Source organism: Canis aureus, chromosome 8, assembly GCF_053574225.1.
Source record: "Canis aureus isolate CA01 chromosome 8, VMU_Caureus_v.1.0, whole genome shotgun sequence".
In the NCBI taxonomy this organism is placed as follows: Eukaryota; Metazoa; Chordata; class Mammalia; order Carnivora; family Canidae; genus Canis; species Canis aureus.
Genome location: NC_135618.1, coordinates 34,172,395 through 34,194,456, shown reverse-complemented (window position 1 = coordinate 34,194,456; position 22,062 = coordinate 34,172,395). Strand labels below are relative to the sequence as shown.

General features: G+C 38.7%; 1 protein-coding gene across 1 annotated transcript in view; it reads left to right on the top strand.

Moving 5' to 3' along the window:
• The window catches only part of LOC144318587 (mitochondrial adenyl nucleotide antiporter SLC25A24), a 48,504-nt gene extending 28,019 nt beyond the window's left edge, over nt 1–20,485 (top strand). Inside the window, exons 4-10 of the mRNA XM_077905677.1 lie at nt 357–468; nt 2,292–2,450; nt 4,924–5,076; nt 9,675–9,782; nt 11,251–11,418; nt 15,855–16,005; nt 18,480–20,485. Of these exons, the coding sequence (XP_077761803.1) occupies nt 357–468; nt 2,292–2,450; nt 4,924–5,076; nt 9,675–9,782; nt 11,251–11,418; nt 15,855–16,005; nt 18,480–18,664 (1,036 nt within the window). The 3' untranslated portion in view covers nt 18,665–20,485. The remainder of the gene's footprint in view (nt 1–356; nt 469–2,291; nt 2,451–4,923; nt 5,077–9,674; nt 9,783–11,250; nt 11,419–15,854; nt 16,006–18,479) is intronic.
• The last annotated feature ends 1,577 nt before the right edge of the window (nt 20,486–22,062 follow it).

The window sequence follows — 22,062 nt, the reverse complement described above, 5'->3', positions numbered from 1 at the left end:
TTTGTGAGCCAATGCAAGAAAAAAATGGATCATAAATCCATTCATTACTAACTCTCAGTATTCGATCTCCCAGCTTGACTGTTTGATAGCTCATTGATTAGAGTTTGACACAGTCCCAAAAGTAGTCTTTAGTGAGAGCTCTCTGTGACTTTGGGGTTCTTCTTCATGTAAATGATTAAAGCTATCTAACAACATTAAAAGCTTGCTGCCATTTCTAACAACCTCTTATTGTGAATTGGGATCTTCTGATAAGAACGTTGAGTTGGAAAAGAAACTGTCATTTTGCAAAATGGCCAATAATGTTTTACTTTTATAAGTTTTATCTTGTTTTTTAATTAGCTTCTTTTAATTTTCAGTATTGATACTGATGGGACAATGACAATAGACTGGAATGAATGGAGGGACTATTTCTTACTAAATCCTGCTACAGACATTGAGGAAATTATCCGTTTCTGGAAACGTTCTACTGTAAGTATGCCATATGTATTACATTACACTTAGTTGTAAGCCATAGTTATTTATCACACGAGAATACTCTAAGGCTTCTGGGCCGGGGTGCCCAATTCCCAGGGCTCCTAAGCTTGTAAAGTTCTGCTTATTCTGTTAGGTGTATATTCAGAATACATTAAAAAAAAATAAACACCTTAAAACCCTGAGGCTACATAAATATTGCAAATGCAGTACCCATTTTTGTCATGTTCAATAGTTGGAGGAGTACAACAATACTCATCATACACTTTTAAAAATCTTATGAAGATGAGCTGCCTAGCTTTTATTGCATTTAAGTATTTTGCCAAGAGAAGTGTGAAAGTCATAGGTTTTTACTTTTTATAGATACTACATTGCGTAAGTAATCTCAACACCTCATGATTGCTGAGATTCTATTTCCTTGGCCATTAATGATGGCCAGAGATGACTTCTGAAATTTTTGCATATTTTATCAACTCTCTAGATTTGTCTCTGGGATAAGGTACTTATAATTATTGAAGGTTAAAACAATTTTGGCTCTTTTGTTTAGCAATTCACACCTATTTGTATTTCTCAAAACTTTCAAATTTAATGAAATTTCATTAATACTTTGCTAACATATGTTAGTATAAATGAAGGTCAGTTTATTGTGCAATCTGCTCCAGAAACCAATGGAACTCTTGGAGGGAATTTTAATTTTCCTAGTGGGCTTGTCTGCTATGTTTATTCATGGATTTCAATAAATTTTACACATAATAAATGAAGCCTAGGGTTCACATTGCTGCTAGTAACAATGCCAAACTTAAATAGAATGTTATAAAATTCTGGTGATTAATGCCTCTTCTCTGAGTATAGAATAATATACTATATTAGTAGTTCAGTTACCTAGATATATTTTCTATCTATGTCAGTTTATATTTACATAATCAGACTTTTACTATACTTTTGGAGATAGTTGTTGACAGTTGAAGCTATAATCATGTATTCATTTTTTTGATACTGAAATAAAGAAAGAGGGGGTTACTACTATAGCATAGCCTCTTACCCCTATACTCCTACTTATAAAATCTTTTACAGCAGAATCATTTAGATAATAAAGTTGTAAACATACTATCATTCTAGAACTCCCATTTATCTGCATATTTATAATATATATTGTATTTATAATATATATTATATTTATAATCTGTGGTAATGTTTATAGAGTACATTGGGGGAAGGATTATTTTTAAACAGTACCTCCCTGTTGGCTAAAATTTATAAAGAATCTGTTGCATAGTTTAAATGACAAGTCTGTAAAAATATTTATAAGCAATCTACATAGGAAATCAGTTTTGAGGTTTTCACATATAAAGCATTAATCTAATTTTTATTTACAGGTCTAAAGCACATAGCATGGTATAAAGAATAACATGGATAGAGTTTTGAGATAAAGGGAGTATCTTTGAAAAATTGACAAAACTCATTTCTTTCTGTAGCTAAAAAGGATTCACATCTGCCAAAAAGGCTGACCTTTCATTCTGACTTAGACCAAGAGGAGAAAAGTTACTCTTACTTAATCTATTAAGAAAGAAAGTTGTTGTAATTGTTGGTTTTGTAAATTTGTAATTACTGTTAACTTTCATTTATTGTGAACTGATTCTGCACTTCATTTAGTGTGATGAAGCTATTTAAAATCATCTACATGCTCAAATTGGAATGAGGAATGAAGGAATGAAGTTGATCTTCACTGTAAAATAACACGATTCTTCTCCAAAACAAACCTTCTGCAGTGATCTTTTTTTAATTGAAGGAGAATGGGGATCTTTTTTCCATCTTAACAGGGTATTGACATAGGAGATAGTTTAACTATTCCGGATGAATTCACGGAAGATGAAAAGAAGTCTGGACAGTGGTGGAGGCAACTTTTGGCAGGAGGTATTGCTGGTGCTGTCTCTCGAACAAGCACTGCCCCTTTGGATCGTCTGAAAGTCATGATGCAGGTGAACTTTATGATCTTGTGTTTCTCCTACATAATTCTAAAACAATGAGAAATGTAGTGCTTTGAAAAGGAAGTTTTAAAATTTCCCCATAATATTCTTTCATCCCTTAAAAAAAAAAAAAAGGTGTAAAATCTCTATTTTATTGCTCTTAGCCTTGATTCTGGTCCATATGTGTATTTCACCAAAGCTTAAATTGTGGGTACAAGTGTGTGATGGACTTTTAATCTCTGGCATTCCATGACTTTTCAAATGTTTAGTGAGGAAAAAAATCTACCCATTATTGTAGGAAATGATAATATTTTCCTTTTGTTTTATATACATTCTCAAAAGTGAGATATTTCTAAAGTTTTGACCCTTGAAACATGGATGTAATTTTTAAAGTGTTTCTAAAGATGAGGTGAGCAAAAAAGATCTGGATTTATAGACTAGCTTTGCTATTTACTAGCAATGTGGTCTGATCTGAGTGGAGAGAGAGAAAGGAAAGGAATTGCTATTCAGGGATCCCTGGGTGGCGCAGCAGTTTGGCGCCTGCCTTTGGCCCAGGGCGCGATCCTGGAGACCCGGGATCGAATCCCACATCAGGCTCCCTGCATGGAGCCTGCTTCTCCCTCTGCCTGTGTCTCTGCCTCTCTCTCTCTCTCTCTGTATGACTATCATAAATAAATAATAATAAAAAATGTTTAAAAAAAAAAAAAAAAAGGAATTGCTATTCATTTGGTCCTCATTATGGTAACCCATTTAGTCCACATAGCAGTGGTATTTTATCCTCACATTATTGGTGGAGAACCTGAGGCTCAGATAAGTAATTGGCTTTTCCTTTACAACAAATTAGATGAGGAATACTGTATCTTTGTAGAGCTTGTAGTTCTCACACTGCATGAAACTCCTGAGATCTCATTTTCCTTTATCCTAGAGTGGGATTAAGAATAGCTAACAAGGCTGATTGTAAGAATTAAATGATAAAGCATGTGCAAATGCCTAATACACTGGAACACCCTACTGGAATATAGTAGTTGCTTAGAAAATAGTTTTAAAAGTTGTGTTGTGTCATACCTATGGTCCATACTTTTTTAGTACTTATCCTTAGTTTACATATAATCTAAAAAGATTTCTGACAATATTTTAAGCTAACAACCATTCAGAATGTACCTAAATCTCAAAATACATGTAGGGTAAAAATAGTCCTTTAAAGAAAAAGGAGAAGGAATCAGTGCTTGTGTTTTTCTTTAAGGATGATAGTAAGTTGACTTTGAGCTTGAATAAGCATTCCTCTTTTCCTTTATCATATTTTATTGTGAAGCTTACTTAAAAGAAAATGGGTATCTCTGGACTTTATTTCTTGAAAGTTCTGTGCGGTGAATGAGTGGGGTTTTTCAAAACAACCTTCAGGTGCAATAATTCAGTAAGACTCTTAAAGCACACTCTTGGTTGTGGCTTATTACAGGGCAAAGATACAGATTAAAATCAGCCAAAGAAAGCATATAAGGACAAGTCCTGTAAAGTATGAAATGCAGGGCTTTTGTTGTCTAATCCCTGTAAAGTTACGATGTGCTCCTTTCCTGGCATTGATGTGTGACAATATGCACAGTGTTGCAAGCCAGCCAAGAAAGTTCACCCAAGTCTTTATTGTGGATCAACCACGTATTGCCCACATGGCTGACCTTCAATCGTCAGCCTCTTACATCTTGTTTTTCTATTTTTTACAGTAGTCACTTATTTTGTGTAAGCCAAAACAATAAGAAGAGCTGATTTCTTTACTTGTTTTGGCTTGTTAGACTTACTGATTTTTTATATAGAGGCCGTTATAAGGTGTAGTGTATTTAAACAGCGATCACTTCTGTTATTTAAACCAAGTATTGACGGGGCGAGGCATTCATGTCTTCATGAATTTATTGCCTAGAGAGGCTTTGAAGTAATCCATAGAAGGTATAATTTTTACTTTTCTTGCCAGGCTATGTGCATTCCAGAGTCTACGGCTCTGATATACATAATACAAAATTGTTTTCAGGCCTCTTTATATTTCATCTTGGTATTACTTCTTAAGGGGGAAAGATAGTATATTACCTGCAGTATATTTTAAAAAGTTTTCTTAAAGTGAACTTGTTTGCATTCCAAGGGATGTCCTATAGCCTAATACATAATTTGGTTCATGTTATCTTATGAATGTTGTTCATAATAATTTTAATTTAGATTATGTTCTTTCTGTCTTCTTTCCCATGCTGAGGATACGGGGGTTTTTTGTTTGTTTGTTTTTTAGTTTTAGATTTAGATTTAGAGTCAGGCCTCTAAAATGGCCTCTAATAATTGTTCCTATCATTATACATTATCTGAACTTTCTATATTCTATTTTTAAATACATCTTCTTACAGTAATAAATAGTATTAAAATAAAGAGGGTGGATTGTACAGTTACTTTAGAAATAGTAGCAGTAACATGCCATCAATGTTTCATATCATTTTGCTTTTATTTTTAGGTCCATGGTTCAAAATCAGGCAAAATGAACATATATGGTGGCTTTCGACAGATGGTGAAAGAAGGAGGTATCCGCTCCCTTTGGAGAGGAAACGGTACAAATGTCATTAAAATTGCTCCTGAGACAGCTATTAAGTTCTGGGTGTATGAACAGGTAATTGTCACTTGTGGAGTTAATAAACTGATTCAGTGTGGGGCACCTGGGTGGCTCAGTGGTTGAGTGTCTGCCTTTGGCTCAGGGTGTGATCCTGGAATCTGGGATCAAGTCCTACATCAAGCTCCCCACAGGAGAGTCATTCTGCCTATGTCTCTGCCTCTCTCTCTTTCTCTCTCTCTCTGTCTCTCATGAATAAATAAATCTTTAAAAAAAAAACTGATTCAGTAGCAATGAACACATAGTTCTTTTGGGGTTCTTGTTTTACTATATAATAATTTTCCACTTATAGTCCAGGAGGAATTTCTCTGACAGGAGATTAGACTACATAAATTCAGATTTCTAATGAACAAATTTTAGAATTCTCAATTTCAAATTATTTATTTTAAAAAGACTTCTGTATTCTTTTCATAGCAACTCTTAAAAGAAATACAGGATTTTTGCTTACTCATTTTGAATGAGTTGAACTGAATTTAGAATGAAAGCTCCATGAGGGCAGGGGCTTGGCTACTTCTCCACTGTAGCACTTGGAACCTGGCGTTGTGATAAGTGCTCTGTGAGTGTTTGTTGAAGCAAATGTCAGATAGGGGTGAACATCCTATGAAGACTTGACTCACTCAGGTTGGCGAATGACAGATAGTGGCAAACATTCTCCAAGAAACCTTCTTCATTGTTACAGGTCTTTTTGTTGTCCTCTGTTGAACACTGTCACACTGGATGATCGCAGTACTTATCTCTCCCTTAACAAGATTGAGCTTCCTTAGGCAACATTTGTTTTCAGGTCTGCATTCTCAACACTTAATCTAGTGCCAGTGGATCCTCACTGAATGAGTGAAAACACAGAAGTGCCAGATGTGGACTTTGAGCCTAAGCCTGCCTGAATCTCAGGTCCACTCAGGTGAAGAGGAAAGTGTGTATTTTGAGCAGAAGCAGCAGCAGCATGTGAACAGAAATATAGGCACAGGCGAGCATCATTCATTAAGGAAAGTTGGTTGAAGGTGGTTCATTTGGTTCCAATGCAGTGGAGTGTGTTTCTGGGAAGAAAATGATGAAAGCAGGCTGGACAGGTAGACAGAAGCCAAGTGTAATAGGAGTCTTGATTTTATCCTGAAGAGGGTGAAGGTGCTATTGAAGCATCTTCTGTAGGGAAGTGAAATGAGTATATTTACATTTAATATCTACTATTTACATTTTATTTACATTTATTTACATATTATTACATTTAATATCATATTAATATCAATATCAACTTAGGAAGAAATGGAGAATGTATTAGAGGACAGCAAGGCCAGACTGGAGGCAGGGAGACTATTTCAGGAAATATTTCTGTCACCCAGGTAAGAAATGATGAGCACCAGGGTAAGGTGGTGGCTAGAGAAACTGGAGAAGAAGGAAATGAACTGAAAAATATTTTGGAAATAGAATTGCCAGGACTCACTGAGTGGACATGGAGGTGAGAAAGAAAAGAGGAATCAAGGATGATACTCTGGGTCCTAATTTGGGCAACTACACACATGGAGACTACAAGAAGAGGAATAGGTTTTGGGGTAAAATGACTGGTTCCATTTTGGCCATGCAGAGTTTGGGGCATCTCTGCAACATGAAAAGGTAGCGGTCCAGTAGGACATTTGATCTCTGATGGAGAAGTGGTTTTTGAGTTGAAGTCGTTAGAATGGATCACTGAGGAAGACTTATAGAACAGAAGAATTCTGGGAATATGCCCGGGGAGAAGTAGAAGGAGCCCTTTGTAGAGGAGACTGAGAAGGAACAGCCCGAGATACAGGAGGCAGTGCAGAGACTGGTGGCCTAGAAGTGAGAGGATGCAAAAGGGTTACGGGAAGGCTACACAGTGGTACACACACTAAGAAAAGTATCTTTTAGGATTGAGCAACCCACAGATAGGAGATCTTGGTGTAAGGATCCAGGGAAGTGAAGAGATGAGGAACCATTCTGAAATGAGTGAGAGTACACCCAGCGGTGACCAGAATTGTCCAGTGTAGACACATTTTTGCGGAGCTTGACTTGAATAAAGAGAAGGAAAGGAAATGAGGAAGAGTGATAGATAAGAAAGATGGTGGGCCCAGGGAAGGTTTTGATAGGTTTTATTTTAATGTGCCCGTTGCGGAAGGAAGCATGTCAACACAATAGATGGAAGTTAAAAGTACAGGAGAGGCTGGTGAATGCAGCAGGTGTTCACAGGAGGTATGTGTGGGGGTGGAAGGGCTGGGGAGACACGAGTGCTATGACCAGTGCTCCTCCCTGGGAAGGAGTGGCTTTGATGGCACAGAGGACTCACTCTGCTTATGTCATTTTGGGAAAAAAGATACACGTAGATGTAGATAATTCTGTGGAAGGTGGGCAGGAATATTCTTGCTTGGTGGCCTCTGTTCTTCCCTGCGTTCCCAAGAAAGGACATTTCCTGAGAATGAGGGAGGAAGTGGTATTGGCAGCTGGAAGAGAACGGAAACACTGAAATAGGTGTTACAACAAATGGAAGAGAAAAGGATAGACAAGAGGATTTCAGGGTGGCTCTGAGAGCTCAGTTAGCCTCCCACTTCTCTTTCTTTGTTTGTCCACTTCTCCCTCCGAGGTCAGTGGTTAATTACCTCCGTAGACCCACAACAAATGGAAGAGAAAAGGATAGACAAGAGGATTTCAGGGTGGCTCTGAGAGCTCAGTTAGCCTCCCACTTCTCTTTCTTTGTTTGTCCACTTCTCCCTCCGAGGTCAGTGGTTAATTACCTCCGTAGACCCACTGTCACCTTTCTAAAACAAGGAATCTGGTTTGCCTGGTTTATGACCACAGTCTGTGTTTGGGCAGGGCCTTTCTTTCCAAGTTGTAGAAGAGAGTGGTGATAGTAATGGCTTTTCCTGAACGTTTGCCATGGGCTCAGCACTATGCTGTATTATATGTATTAGCTTATTTAATCCTTTTGGCAACCTTGTGAGAAAAGGTCCTATTATCACAGATGAGGGAACATGTTCACGAACTTGCTCAGGGCCACAGGTTCCTGGGGTTCTGGCCCGGATCTGCCTGACTCCACAGCCCATCCTATTTCCATCGTGATCTGCGGTTACTTTGACTGCATCGGGATCAGATTTTACCTTTGGCCTGACGGCTCTGTTGGTTGCATTAGCACTGGTGGGCCAGGTGGGCTCTCGGGTTGACGTGGTAGTGTCACTGTCACCTGCAGAAATGTCTTTCTCAGTTGTTTTGTTAGTATCTGTCACTTACTTTATTTATACTGGGGAAGATAAACATCTTACAAAAGGAAAAACTATGAGGAAAACATCCAAAAATTGTGAACACTTTACCAACCCTGTATTTTCTTTTTTCTTTTCTTTTTTTTTTTAAGATTTTATTTATTTATTCATGAGAGACACAGAGACACAGGCAGAGGGAGAAGCAGGCTCCGTGCAGGGAGCCCAATGTGGGACTTGATCCCAGGACTCCAGGATCATGCCCTAGGCCAAAGGCAGGCACTAAACCGCTGAGCCACCCAGGCATCCCCTAACCCTGTATTTTCTGGGATAGAATACTATTATTGTGTTTAGCAAAGGAACAACTGGGTCCCATCTTCGGAACATCTGTGTTCTGTGGAAATCTAACTTGAAGACCGCTTTCCAGTGAACTAAATGTTTTAGCATCTGAGCCTTGCTTTTCTGCCACGTATTGCTAATGCAGTGTATGCAGTTGGAAAAACATCATCGTATTATCAATTAATTGGTTACTAAGAGCGGATTTGTATTTTGGTATTTACTTAGCTCAGGCTGCCATAACAAAATACCAAATTGGTTATTTAAACAACAGAACTTCGGGGTGCCTGGGTGGCTCAGTCAGTGAGGTGTCTACCTTCGACTCAGGTCATAAAGGTCATAGCCCTAGGGTCCTGAGATTGAGCCCCACGGTAGCGGAGAGCCTGCTTCTCCCTTTCCTTCTGCTACTCCCCTGTTTGTGCTCTCTCTCTCTGTCAAATAAATATGTGAAATCTTTAAATAAACAACAGAATTGAATTTCCCATAGTCTTGGAACTGGAAGATCCAAGACCCAGGTCCTGACCAATTTGGTTTCTGATGAGGGCCCTCTTCCTAGCTTGCACGTGGCTACCCTCTTGCTGTGTGTGCTCATATGGTCTTTCTTTAGTGCATGAGTGTACAGAAAGGGGAAGAGAAGGGCACCTGGGTGGCTCAGTGGTTGAGTGTCTGCCTTGGGCTCAGGTCATGATCGGGGTCATGATCAGGGTCGTAGGATTGAGTCCCGCATCGGGCTCTCCACAGGGAGCCTGCTTCTCCCTCTGCCTGTGTCTCTGCCTCTCTCTGTGTGTCTCTCATGAATAAACAAATAAAATCTTTAAAAAAAAGAGAGAGAGAAAGGAAAGGAGGGGAGAAAAAACTCTCTGGTGCCTGTTTTAAGGACACTAATCCTCAAGGGACCCACCCTTAGGACCTCATCTAACCCCGATAATCTCCTACAGACCCCATCTCCAAGTATCACCACAGTTGGGGGGGAGGGGTTACAGCTTCAACATGATTGGACAGAGGAGACATGATTCAGTCTCTAGCAGGTATTAATATACATTTTTAAATGTATTTATACAGTATAAGAAGTTGCTTACTGAGGAAGGACAAAAAGTAGGAACCTTTAAGAGATTTGTTTCTGGTTCCCTGGCCGGAGCGACTGCACAGACTATTATTTATCCTATGGAGGTAAGTACCATTGTGAAGTCTGACTGTGTTGGTGGTGTTTGTGTCATTAGCTATTGCTGGGCAGCAAGTTATCCCCAGGTTAGCAGTTTAACACCAGCATTTATTATCTCAGGGTTTCTGTGGGTCAGGAATCTGGGAGTAGCTTAATGGGGTGCCCCTGGCTCAGGGTTTCTTTGAGCCTAGAGTCAAGGTGCAGGTCAGGGCTGCAGACACTGCAGTGTTCAGCTGGAGACAAGTCTGCGTCCCAAGTTCACTCATGTGTTTGTTACTGGGCCTCGCTGGCTATTACAGCTGGAGATGTCAAGTCCTTACCACCGGGGCCTCTCCCTAGGTTCTCTGAGTAACCCCACAACATAATAGCTGTTTTCCCCAACTTGGTGATATGAAAGAGAGAGAGGGAGAGAGAATGAATGTGTGTTAGCCAGTACTCAAGATGGAAGCTGCAATCTTTTGTCATTTCTGCTGTGTTTTGTTGGTCATACAGACCACCCGTGGGAGGGCATGGGAGGGCACTACACACTGTGAAAACACCAGGAGGCAGGGATAGTTGGGGGCCCACTTGGAGGCTGGCTGCCACAGTGTTGATGGGAATTTTAACACCCATTCCTCTTCAAAGAGTTACTGTGCCAAATTCAATAATAAATATGATGAGTTGATGGCAGTCCTAACTAGACATCCTACCATTACAGCATAGGTAGGCAAACCACGTGCCTGGGAAGTACTTTGTAAAGCCCTGAGCTAAGAATGGTTTTATACATTTTAAAAGTTGGTTAAGAAAATGAAAAAAATATGCAACAGATCTGAGATTTTAGGCTTGCAAAGACTAAAAGACTCCTGGTCTTTGCAGGAGAAGTTGGCCAATTCTTGCTTTAGAGCAAAAATGATACTGTAGATTTGGCTACCTTTATTGATACGGCAAAGGGCTTTCAACAACTAAAAAGATCTAAGCAAAATATACCCTTAATTTTCACCTGTGTGGTATGCCTATTAATATAGCTTTCCTGGTCAGCTTCTTAATATGATTGCTCGTGTTATTCCTCACACCCTTCAAGAACTATTCTAACTGAATTCATGTCATCTTCTTACATCCTCCATCTTGGTTAGTAGCATCGCCTTCCCTCCCCGCTCCTGTGTTCCAAGCTAGACACCCGGGACCATCCTGTATGCTACCATTTCCCTCACCTCCCATATCTCATTGGCCACCAGTCAATTTTAAGACATCTGTAAATTATTTTCTATTTCCTCTGCCCTCATTCAGATCCTCTTTACAATAAATAAGTCTTCTTGGCTCTGGTCTTAGCCCTTCAATAGACATAATATGTGAGGGATGACAGATCAACAAACTGGGCATTCATTTGAGAGACAACATGTGCTAGGTATTTGTTCTCTGTAAAATTACTTCCTTTGAATTCCATGATGTCAGGATGAATATGAATGATAATATTTCATTACATTCTTTTATAACTAGGTTGTAAAGACCAGGCTGGCTATAGGCAAAACTAGGCAATATTCTGGAATATTTGATTGTGCCAAGAAGATTTTGAAACATGAAGGCATGGGAGCTTTTTACAAAGGCTATGTCCCCAACTTACTAGGCATCATACCTTATGCAGGCATAGATCTTGCTGTCTACGAGGTAAGTTTGTAGCAATCTTTTGAATCTGAAAATGTAGTTAAATAGTTCTTATTGTTAGGATTTGACCTTATGTAAAGAAGTACATATATACCAGGAAATAGTTTGTGACTAAAAGTGGATTCAGGAGTGTGTTACTTGATCTTTTTTTTTTTTTTTTTTTTTGCCAAGTACCTTGAACATGGGACTCCATATGCTTGTGGTCGCCTTTGTATCAGATTTCCCTGCAAATTACTTTTATTAATGAAGAGCACAAACTCACGTTCACATATAATTGTTCCACTTAGCAGAGAGCTGCCTTGCCACAGGCCCTGCATGGAGAGCCCTGTGCCCACACTGAGCCAGGCAGTGAGATGAAGGCCCAGCCCAACACTGGAAACCCTGATGGGCGAGAGATTCTGGGGGCTGTCCTATGCTTTGTCAAATTTGCATCACAATTTACTTCTCTCCCGGACTCTTTCCTCAAACTTCCCTCCACCAGCATTGACCCCTGATACATATCTGGCTCCCTACACACCAAAAAAATAAAATTGTTTATCTTAGAAGATGGTCCTAGGGATTTTTTTGAGGGGAGAGGAAATAAGCAAAGAGGGCACATTTTCTTTGATTTGTTAAAATCTGACATCAATAAAGCCAAGAGACTGATGTGGCTGGCACAGATTCATCCCCAGTACTGAAAAGATGGCTCAGACCACAAATCTTGGACCAGTTCTGCCATTTAAACCATTTAATAATTTATGAATCTGACAGTCTCGGTTTTTGCCTTTAAAAAACTGAAGTTTTGGTCAGGGAGAGACAAGAAACCTCTGAAGCAGTGTTGGGTAGTTGTGCTGTGATAGAAGTAAGCCTATGGCTGAGCGGGGGAAGGCGGGGCATGGAATGTGTCACACGTTTTCTTAGGGGACTTTACCATTTTTTTCTAAACAGTTTTATTAGGATAAAATTTACATACCATACGTGTCATTCATTTAAAGTGTACAATTCAGGGAAGCCTGGGTGGCTCAGTGGTTGAGCGTCTGCCTTCTGCATGTATGTAACATAAAATTTGCCATTTTAACCATTTTTAAGAGTACAGTTCACTATTTCCAGTACTTTTTTCATGATCCGAAACATAAACTCTATAACTGTTGTAAAATAATTCTCCACTCTCCCTTTCCCCCAGCCCCTGGTAACCTCTGATCTTCTTTCTGTCTCTGTGAATTCATCCATTCTAGTTATTTCATGCAAGTAGAAGCATACAATATTTTCCTTTTTTATCTGGCTTATTTCATTTAGAATAAAGTTTTCAAAGTTCATCCATGTTGTAGCATGTGTCAGAACTTCATTTTTGTTGGCCAAATAATATCCCATTGTATGTATATACCACATTTTGTTTATCTGTCCATCTGTTGGTGGATACTTCAATTGTTTCTAGTTTCTGGCTTTTGTGAATAATACTGCAGTAAATACTGGATACGAGTATCTGGTCAGGTCTCTGCTTTCAGTTCCTTTGGGTGTATACTGAGGTGTAGAATTGCTGAATCCTATGGTAAATCTGTGTTGAGCTCTTTGAGGAACTGTCAAACTGGTTTACATAGTAGCTGTACCCGATTTCATTCCTACGAGTAGTACATAAGAATTCTAATTACAAAAAAAAAAAAAAAAGAATTCTAATCACATCCTTGCTAACACTTGATAGTTTGTTGTTGTTTTTAATAGTGGCCATCCTAACAGGTGTGAGGCAATGTCTCATTATGGTTTGTATTTGCATTTCTCTGATAATGTGTGAGGTTGAGCATCTTTTCATATGCTTGTTGTCCGTTTATACATCTTTTTTGGAGAAATGTCTACCAAAATTTTTTGCCAATTTTTTTCTGCTTTTTTTTTTTTTTTTTTTGCCAATTTTCTTTGTTGAAATATAGCTGACACAGGTTGTATTAGTTTTAGGTGCACAACATAGTGACTCGGCAACTCGACGATATGTTATGCTGTGCTCACCACAAGTATAGCTCCCATCTGTCACCATACAGCATAATTACAATGCCATTGACTCTATTCCCTGTGCTGTACCCTTCACCCCTGTGACTGACTCATTCTATGACTTAAGCATCTACCTTTCACTCCCCTTCACCCATTTTGCCTGTCTCCGCCTCCCCAGCCCCCCACCCCTGTCTGACAACTGTCTGTATTTAAGAATTTGTTTCTACTTTTTTTGTTTTGTTTGTTCATTTTTTAGATTCCACATATAAATGAAATCATATTGTATGTGTCTTTCTCTGACTTACTTCACTTAATATTTTCATAATACTCTCTAGGTCCATTCACACTGTTGCAAGTGGCAAGATCTTATTCTTTTTTTTATGGCCAAATAATATTCCATTGTGTGTGTATGCACATGCACACGTGCACATGCATGAACACACATCATATCTTCTTTATCCATTCATCTGTCTATGGACACTTAGGTTGCTTTCGTGTCTCAGCTATTGTAAATAATGCTACAGTAAACATAAGGGTATTAATTTCTGTTTTCATTTTCTCTGGGTAAATACCCAATAGTGGAATTGCTGGATTGTACGGTAGTTCTACCTTTTAATTTTTTGACAGGCCTCTGTACTATTTTCCACAGTGGCCATATCAATTTATACTCCTACCAACAGCGCATGAAGGTTCCTTTTGTGCCACATCCCTGCCAACAGTGTTTCTTTCTTTCTTTTTTTTTTTTTAGAGTGAGCTCTAGGGGGGTCTGAGCAGAGGTGGAGAAGGGGAGGGAGAGAAAGAATCTTAAGCAGGTTCCCCACCTAGCATGAAGCCCGATGCACAGCTTGATCTTACGATCCTGAGACCACGACCTAAGCCAAATCAAGTGTCAGGTACTTTCCCCCTGAGCCACCCAGGTGCCCCTATTTCTTATCTTTTTTGATCCTAGTCATTTCAGTATAGGTAAGGTGATATCTCATTATGGTTTTGATTTGCATTTCCCTGATGATTAGCAATGTTGAGCATCTTTTCATGTATCTGTTGCTTTTGCCCATTTTTAATTGTTTTTTAAAAAAATTGTTGAGTTATTGGAGTTCTATAAATATGTTTTGGTTAATAATCCATAATCATATGTGTGGTTTGCAAATATATTCTCTGATTCCATAGATTGCCCTTCACCCTGCTGATTGTTTCCTTTGCTGCACAGAAGTTTTTAAGTTGGGTGGAGTTCATTTATTTATTTTTGCTTTTGTTTCCTCTGCTTTTGATGTCCTATCTAAGAAATCATTGCCAAATTCAGTGCCCTGAGGCTTTTATCCCATGTTTTCTTCTGGAAGTTTTATAGTATTAGGTGTTATGTTTAGGTCTTTAACCCATTTTTTTTTCTTTAACCCATTTTGAGTTAATTTCTGTACATGGTATAAGGTAAAGCTTCAACTTTATTCTTTTGCATGTGGATATTCAATTTTCTCCACATCGTTTGTCTCAGAGACTGTTCTTTCTCCAGCGTGTAGTCTTGGCATCCTTGTTGACGATCATTTGGCCATGTATTTAAGAGTTTATTTATGGACTCTATTTTGTTCTATCGGTCTGTATGTCTGTCTTTATGGCAGTGCCACATTATCTGATTACTGTTACTTTGTAGTGTCTATTAAAATCAGGGAGTATGAAGCCTCCAAGTTTATTCTTTTTTTCTAAGATTATTTGGTTTATTGGGGTCCCTTGAAATTCCATATGGATTTTAGGGCGTTTTTTCTTTTTCTTCAAAAAATGCCATGGGGATTTGAGTAGGTAGGGAATTGAATTGCATTGAATCCGTAGATTGCTTTAGGTAGTATATTACTATGCTTGTGCTACCATAACAATAATTTCCCTTACATATTAGCATAGATTCTTATACTTAAAATATTGTATATTTAAAAAGTAGATTAGCATATGTATTTTATACAATTACTTTCAATTGCCTTCTAATGAAAATACATGGATGTAGGATAATAGGGGGAAAGGCATAGCCTGGGGATCAGTACACTTGATTCTGCACCCTTGTTAAAAAAATTGCCCTGAGACTCATTTTTCTCATTTCTAAAATTGTAAGAATAACTCCACCTCGGAGAAAGGACTAAATGAAATAACATATGTGTAAAGTACAAAATTAGATGCAATTAGTAGAATTATATTGTTTTTATTAATACTCACTACAGGAAATGTTCTTGAGATACTGTATTTGGAGTGCTGTTGATCTTGACATTTGTTTGGAAGAAAATGAGCAACCAGTGTAAACCTCACATGGTCTGAATCCCCAGTGGCTTCCCTTCCCTGTCTCTGCAGAGCTGCTGCCTCCTACAGTGGCTGCTGCTCCTGGGAATGTGCCACTTGATCTTGCAGAAGTGTGGCCTGTCTCTTGTAAGGACAAGAGTGACTGTGAAAATGTTTGTGCTGAGTGAAAGCACTGATTTTCTTCTTTTCTGTTACTCTGGCAGCTCTTGAAGGCCCATTGGCTGGATAATTATGCCAAAGACTCTGTAAACCCTGGAGTCATGGTCTTGCTGGGATGTGGTGCCTTATCCAGTACCTGTGGTCAGCTGGCTAGCTACCCCTTGGCTTTGGTGAGAACACGCATGCAGGCTCAAGGTGAGTTTTGTTTTGTTTTTAAAGGTTTATTTATTTATTTATTTATTTTAGACAGAGCATGCGGGAAGGGGAGGAGGAGCAGAGGGAGAAGGAGAGAGAAACCCAAGCAGGCTGCACTGAGGAGGAGCCTGACCCTGAGACTGTGACCTGAGCCAAAACCAAGAGTCCATTGCTTAACTGACTGAGCTGCCCAGGTGTCCCTTCATGAAATTTTAATACCACAGATACACTGCGCATGTACTGTTTGCATATCTGTGCTTTATGCCTAAACTGAGATCTTTTTTTTTTTTCCCATATCGAAAGTGCATGTTTTAAGAGTATGTAAGCTATAGTATCTAGATGGGTTGGGTTGGGTTTAGATTCTTGCCCCAAACCACTTTGGATTTTCATTTTCTCATCTGTAAATGGAAATGAAAACTGCAGTGTTGTGAGAATTAGCAGCAATATATGTAAAGCACCTGGCCTTTGGCAAATTCTTGGTAAATGGTGGCTGGAATTATTTATTATTATTGGACCCTACAACTGTTGAACTATGATCCTTCCTCATTGTGCCATTGTTCTCTCCCTTGGCTTTTGTGTTTGCTTTAGAGAGGGCGGTAGAGAGAGAGTCTCAATTAGGCTCCACGCCCAGTGCTGAGCCTGAGGGGGGCTTGGTGTCACCACCCTGAGATCATGACCTGAGCCAAAATCAAGAGTCGGATGTTTAACAGACGGATGCTTGTGCCAGGCGCCCCTTTCTTGGCTTTGATTATACTGAGTCTTCCTGGCCCTCTGCCAGTTCATTGATTATTCTTTTAAGATTTGCTGGCTTTTATTGCTATTTAAAGTATGTAGCCTGTTCCTTTCTTTTCTTTTTGGCTCTTTTGCTGGCCAGTCTCACCCACTATCATTTCTTTAAATAGTGTCCCCTGGGTATCCACAGCTCTGTCCCCAGTCTCTCTTTGAAGTACCAACCTCCCTCGCCACCCCCCAACCAAGCCTTCACTCGTTAATTAACAAATACTTGCAGAGCCGTGGTCAGGCGCTGGAAACTGCAAGATGCTAAGGTTAGAGCAGTCCACAAGTCAGTTGTGGGCCTTGCTGTTGTTGAGCAGAGAAGACACAAGGACAACACCAAGTAAGCCACCTCCCCTTTGTTAGGGGAGCACAGAGCAAGAAGCTCTAGCCTTACTTGGGAACCAGAGAACATTGTTGTTAAGCTCAGCCTGGGAAGACAGGTGGGAGTTAGCTGGGCAACGGTGGGCGGGTTGGGAAAGAAAGAGCATTCTAGCCTGAGGAAAAGCATATGTGAGGGCACTGAGGCAGGAGAAACGGGGACCATTTGAGGTGCTGGGAGATCATATGGCTGGAGAGAAAAATGCAAAGTAGTAACTAAATATTTCATATGTATCCTCTCATTTAACCACCACAGCCATCTTCGGGATTGACACTAACATCATCTGCATTTTACAGATGAGTAACTGGGGCAGAAGGAGATTAAGTGACTTCCATTAGGTTATACATTTGGTAAATAGTGGAGCTAGACTTCAAACCCAGGCTGTCTGATTGAAAGCGTCACCTGGCAAGTCCTCCCTGCCGTCTGCCAACTACATTTCAGTCCCCGTCCCTTCATGGCCGACAGATCTGTCATTTTTAAAGTCAACGTCTGATTGTTTTATTCCTGTTCAGAAATCTTGGTGACTCTCCAGTGTCCTCAGAATAAATTCTAAAGTTCATAGTGGGAATTTCAAAGCCTGTCGTCATCTGGCCCCACTTTATTTTTTCGCCTCCTGTCCATTTCCCCAGAGCCCTGCCTTGCCCGCCTCCTGCCGCTGGGTACCCCCTGTGCAATAACCACTTTGACATCAGTAGTGTCCCTGTGGCACATGCATGTTCCCACCTTTGTCTTTGTTGTGGCAGCAACACGACTGTCCCTTCCTCCCTTTTTTGCCTCTTGAGGTCATATTCACAGCCCAGGGACTCTACATTTTTGTAAGCTCCACAAAGTGTTCCCCTCAATTCCCAGGATTGAACTACTCTCTTTTCAGCACGTGGTTGATGAGTTGGGGTGGTGGTGGCCATGCAGGGTGGTGGAACTTTGGAATCAGAAAGACCACCTGTTCTCAGCTCTCCCACTTACTGGCTAAGTGTACTCAGCCAAGTTTCTCCATCTTTCTAAGACTCCCAATTCCTCATTTATAAAATGGGTATAAGCCTTGTAGGATTGGTATGTAAAGTAATTAACCTAGTATCTAATACATAGTAGTCACTCAACAAATAACTGTTTTATCATTGTTATTATAATTATGGAACTCGCTCTTAGGTGCCCTGCAAGGAGTATATAAAGGGCTACTTTCTTAGGCTGCTTGGAATAATTATTATCCTTTCATTGTATTCTCTAATGTCATTCTGAATCATAATAATTTATGGTAGTAATAACAAAACATGCCTAAATATTAAATTTGCCTGGTTTCTTTACTTTTTTCTTTTTCTAGCCATGATAGAAGGAAACAAACCAATGAACATGGTTGGCCTCTTTCAACAAATAATTTCCAAAGAAGGAATACCAGGTCTTTACAGAGGCATCACTCCAAACTTCATGAAGGTTCTCCCTGCTGTGGGCATCAGTTATGTGGCTTATGAAAAAATGAAGCAAACTTTAGGAGTAACCCAGAAATGACATGTTGAATTTTTTGCTTTAGCATGATTATTGAAATTTTCAACAACTCTGGAATGACTTTTTCTCTTAGAATTACAAATCTATGGCAAAAGAAGTCATATACTTCTCACACGCAAAAAGGAAGAGCGTATCAATGATTACTTCAAACATTTGGGCTCAATTTTATATATACAGAAATGTCAAAAATCATAGTTTTGATAAGCTCATACAATTTTGAAAAGGCCATAAAAATTGTATTTTATCTTTTCTAGATAGTACCTTTCTACAAATCTGCCCTGAGTCCTAAATCTGAAAAATGTATTGCTCAAATTAAATTTGTTTTGTGTGGTAATTATAAATCATTAATCTTTATTTTGGGTGGTTCAAGTGTATGCCAGTTCCTTAATACTTCAATGTCTTTTTCTAAAAAACAAAATGATCAGAAAAACTTGAAACTTGAGTTGTTTTACATATTTTTTGAGTGTCTTTATAGACTTCCTATCTTACAGCAACCAAATAAGTAGAAGGCTTGTATCCTTATCTTCCTTAAAGCTGAATGAGAATGAACTTAAGTGCCAAAATTCCAGCCATGCAAATACTCTAGTCCATTTATATTTTTAAGGAGGAGTGATGAGATGATATTTCAGTCTACCCTTTACCATTTTCCTTGCCCTGTTTTTGGTTCCTGGAATGGAAGGCAACCTATTTGAAAGATCCTACTTATTCTGTCTTTGCTTTGAAAAGCACCAGGAAACAAAACCCTTCTACTTCTATCAGCTTCTTCAGAGCTTCTTTACTTTGTCCTTTGTTTCCTCCTTGAATCAGATTCTGTTCTAATCAGGAAGGCTCCTAGGGAGCATACTTGGTAATCTGACATTTCTTAATTACATGAAGTAGGTTGATCATGGGTGGATGACATTTTCATTGCCCCCCACTGTTGAATTTGTTTGAACCTGCAGTTCTCAATTTGGGCAGTACACACCTAGGAGGTTAGTGCATTTCAATAGTAGTATGTGTTGATATTATGTATTAGGTACCTACGTTCAAATGAAAGGCCCAAGTTATAAACCTATACTTATATGCTCATGAACATGTTCATGGTCTCCCTTGCTCCAAGTTTTGGGAACATGCTATGATATAAGAAATTTATAATATTGATAGCATATTTTTATTTTACTAAAACATTTTTGTAGTCAACCATCTTGTTTTGATTTGTGTAATTAGGGCTTAGATGTTTATTAGTTGAAGTTATTCTGTAGCTTTTTAATTTAGTTCCCAAACATATGTTTGATTTCTAGTGATTTCTGTTATAAATTGCCAACATTTTAGTGCAAGTCCAGTGACATGATGGGCACACTTTATTTGAACCTACCTCTTACATTTTCTGAACCAAAGAGAAATGTTGGAGCTGTGTTTGTGAAACATATTCTAAAATACAGGTTTCATACATTAGTTATGCCTGATAAATGTCTTGGTATTTATACCTGTGATAAACATGAGACTCCACTATTTCTTCATGGTTGTTTATATTTTTGAGTAATACAGAAATGACAATATTAAGGTACATGATTAGCTTTTTCTTTTTCTACTCATAAGAATTATGGAGTTAATGACCAGAATTTCGAGCTACTGAAAAACAGTCATTGTTCATTATGAATTTAAGTTGTCTGCTATTTAGTATTATAAGGTGTGAATGTGATTTATCTGTGCATCTTGTACCTTTGAAATAATCTTGTGTCTTTTGAAAAGAGCCCAGAGTTGAAGATGTTTATTTCCAGTGTTACTATATATGTACTTTCCATTTATATTAAAAAAAAAAAAGCTATATACTTGTTTTAAAAATGACTTGTTTCCTCATTTAAAAAAATAGGCAAAAAAAAAAAAAAGGCTGTATCATACAGCTTCTATCACTGGCAGCAGTTTGAATAATTCTTTTCATATCTGAGTCTTACAGTCTTTCCAAATATTTTGCCTTTTCCTGAACAGCCACAACAGTTGTCTCTCATACATACTGGCATAAGATGATGTTTTTCCTGGTGTCCAAATTTCACATTTACTAGTTAGAGTTACACCTCTGGGGGTTCACAATGTCAAGGAGAATTCAAAATCATGGGATTTCTTGACACAACTTGGTGGAGTATCAGTTTGTCTTGAAGCTTGGGAAGCAAAGCTAAGTAAGTTTACTGGTAAGTGATTAATTTTTTTTACAATGAAGATTATACTTAAATACAAAATTTGATTTTAAAAAATAAAAATAATAAAACTAAGACTGCAAAGAAATGTCTGTGCTACAACTCAAATGCCACCAAGACTCCAGGAATAAACATATCATCAGTTCTTCTCTGTCTTTTCTCAGGAACCCTGAGAGGGAGGGTGTAAACAACCCAGCCAGAGGGTTACCACAGGAGACATATTAGCTGAGCGTTTCTCCATTTCTCAGTCCCCAGGACTCCAGGACAAGATTCCTGGAGGTAGGGCTCCTCTGGGAGTAGGGCTTTCTTATTGGAAATATTTGAAAACACCTTTCCTTTCTGGTAACCTCCGTGTCCATCTCACAGTTTTCCCTACCGCAGTCCCAACATACTGGCCCCTTCCCTAGGTAGCATGTCTGTTGGCTGCCATATGCCTCTCCCTCTCCAGGAAGAATTTTAATATTTTTTGCAAATTTTAATTTAAAAAAATGAGTAGAGACCTTAAAATCTTTCTAGATATTTTCCTGAGAATTAGAGATCTTCAGCCTTAGCAAACTAGCAAGGCTCTAGCTATCTTCATATCCTCTGACCACCTTGTATTTGCCCAGGATTTGTTTATTTGTTTTTACAAGTCATACAATATTGAAAACAATTCTTTAACTTATTTTTTGTTAGTTGTTAATTGTCCTGCTTTGAATCTACTTCCACAAAGTCAAGATAACAGTAACAAAGAAGTGATCTGTATCTTGTTACTCCTGAAAAACGTGCTGATCTGGCCAGGGATTTTAAAAACACTCTAAAGTACTCTCAAACTTAAACTTACCAACATGTTTTTCCACCTACTGAATCTCTAAATCTCTAAAACGTTATTAATATATGGCAATGTAGCTTCATAGACAGTTCAATAAACAATGTCTAAATGGGAAAGTTAACAATGTCAAGGAGAGTCAACACTCCCCAAGGGCTTGGGAAGAGATAGGAAATAGAGGGAAAAATTACTTGTAATGTGGAAAAGAATGACTTGGAGTCTAGAATTGTTTCTGAAACTTTTGGATCATGTAGGGAATATATAGATGGTAAGGTACAAGGGTAGAAATATAGGTAGTATTAATGAGTCAGGTGTTTAAACTTTTACAGTAGAAGAACCTGAAAGAATAAAGGTGAGGAAGAATTTTTATAACATCCACTTGTGATCTTTGTTCTTCAGATCCTGTTCCCTTCCTACTT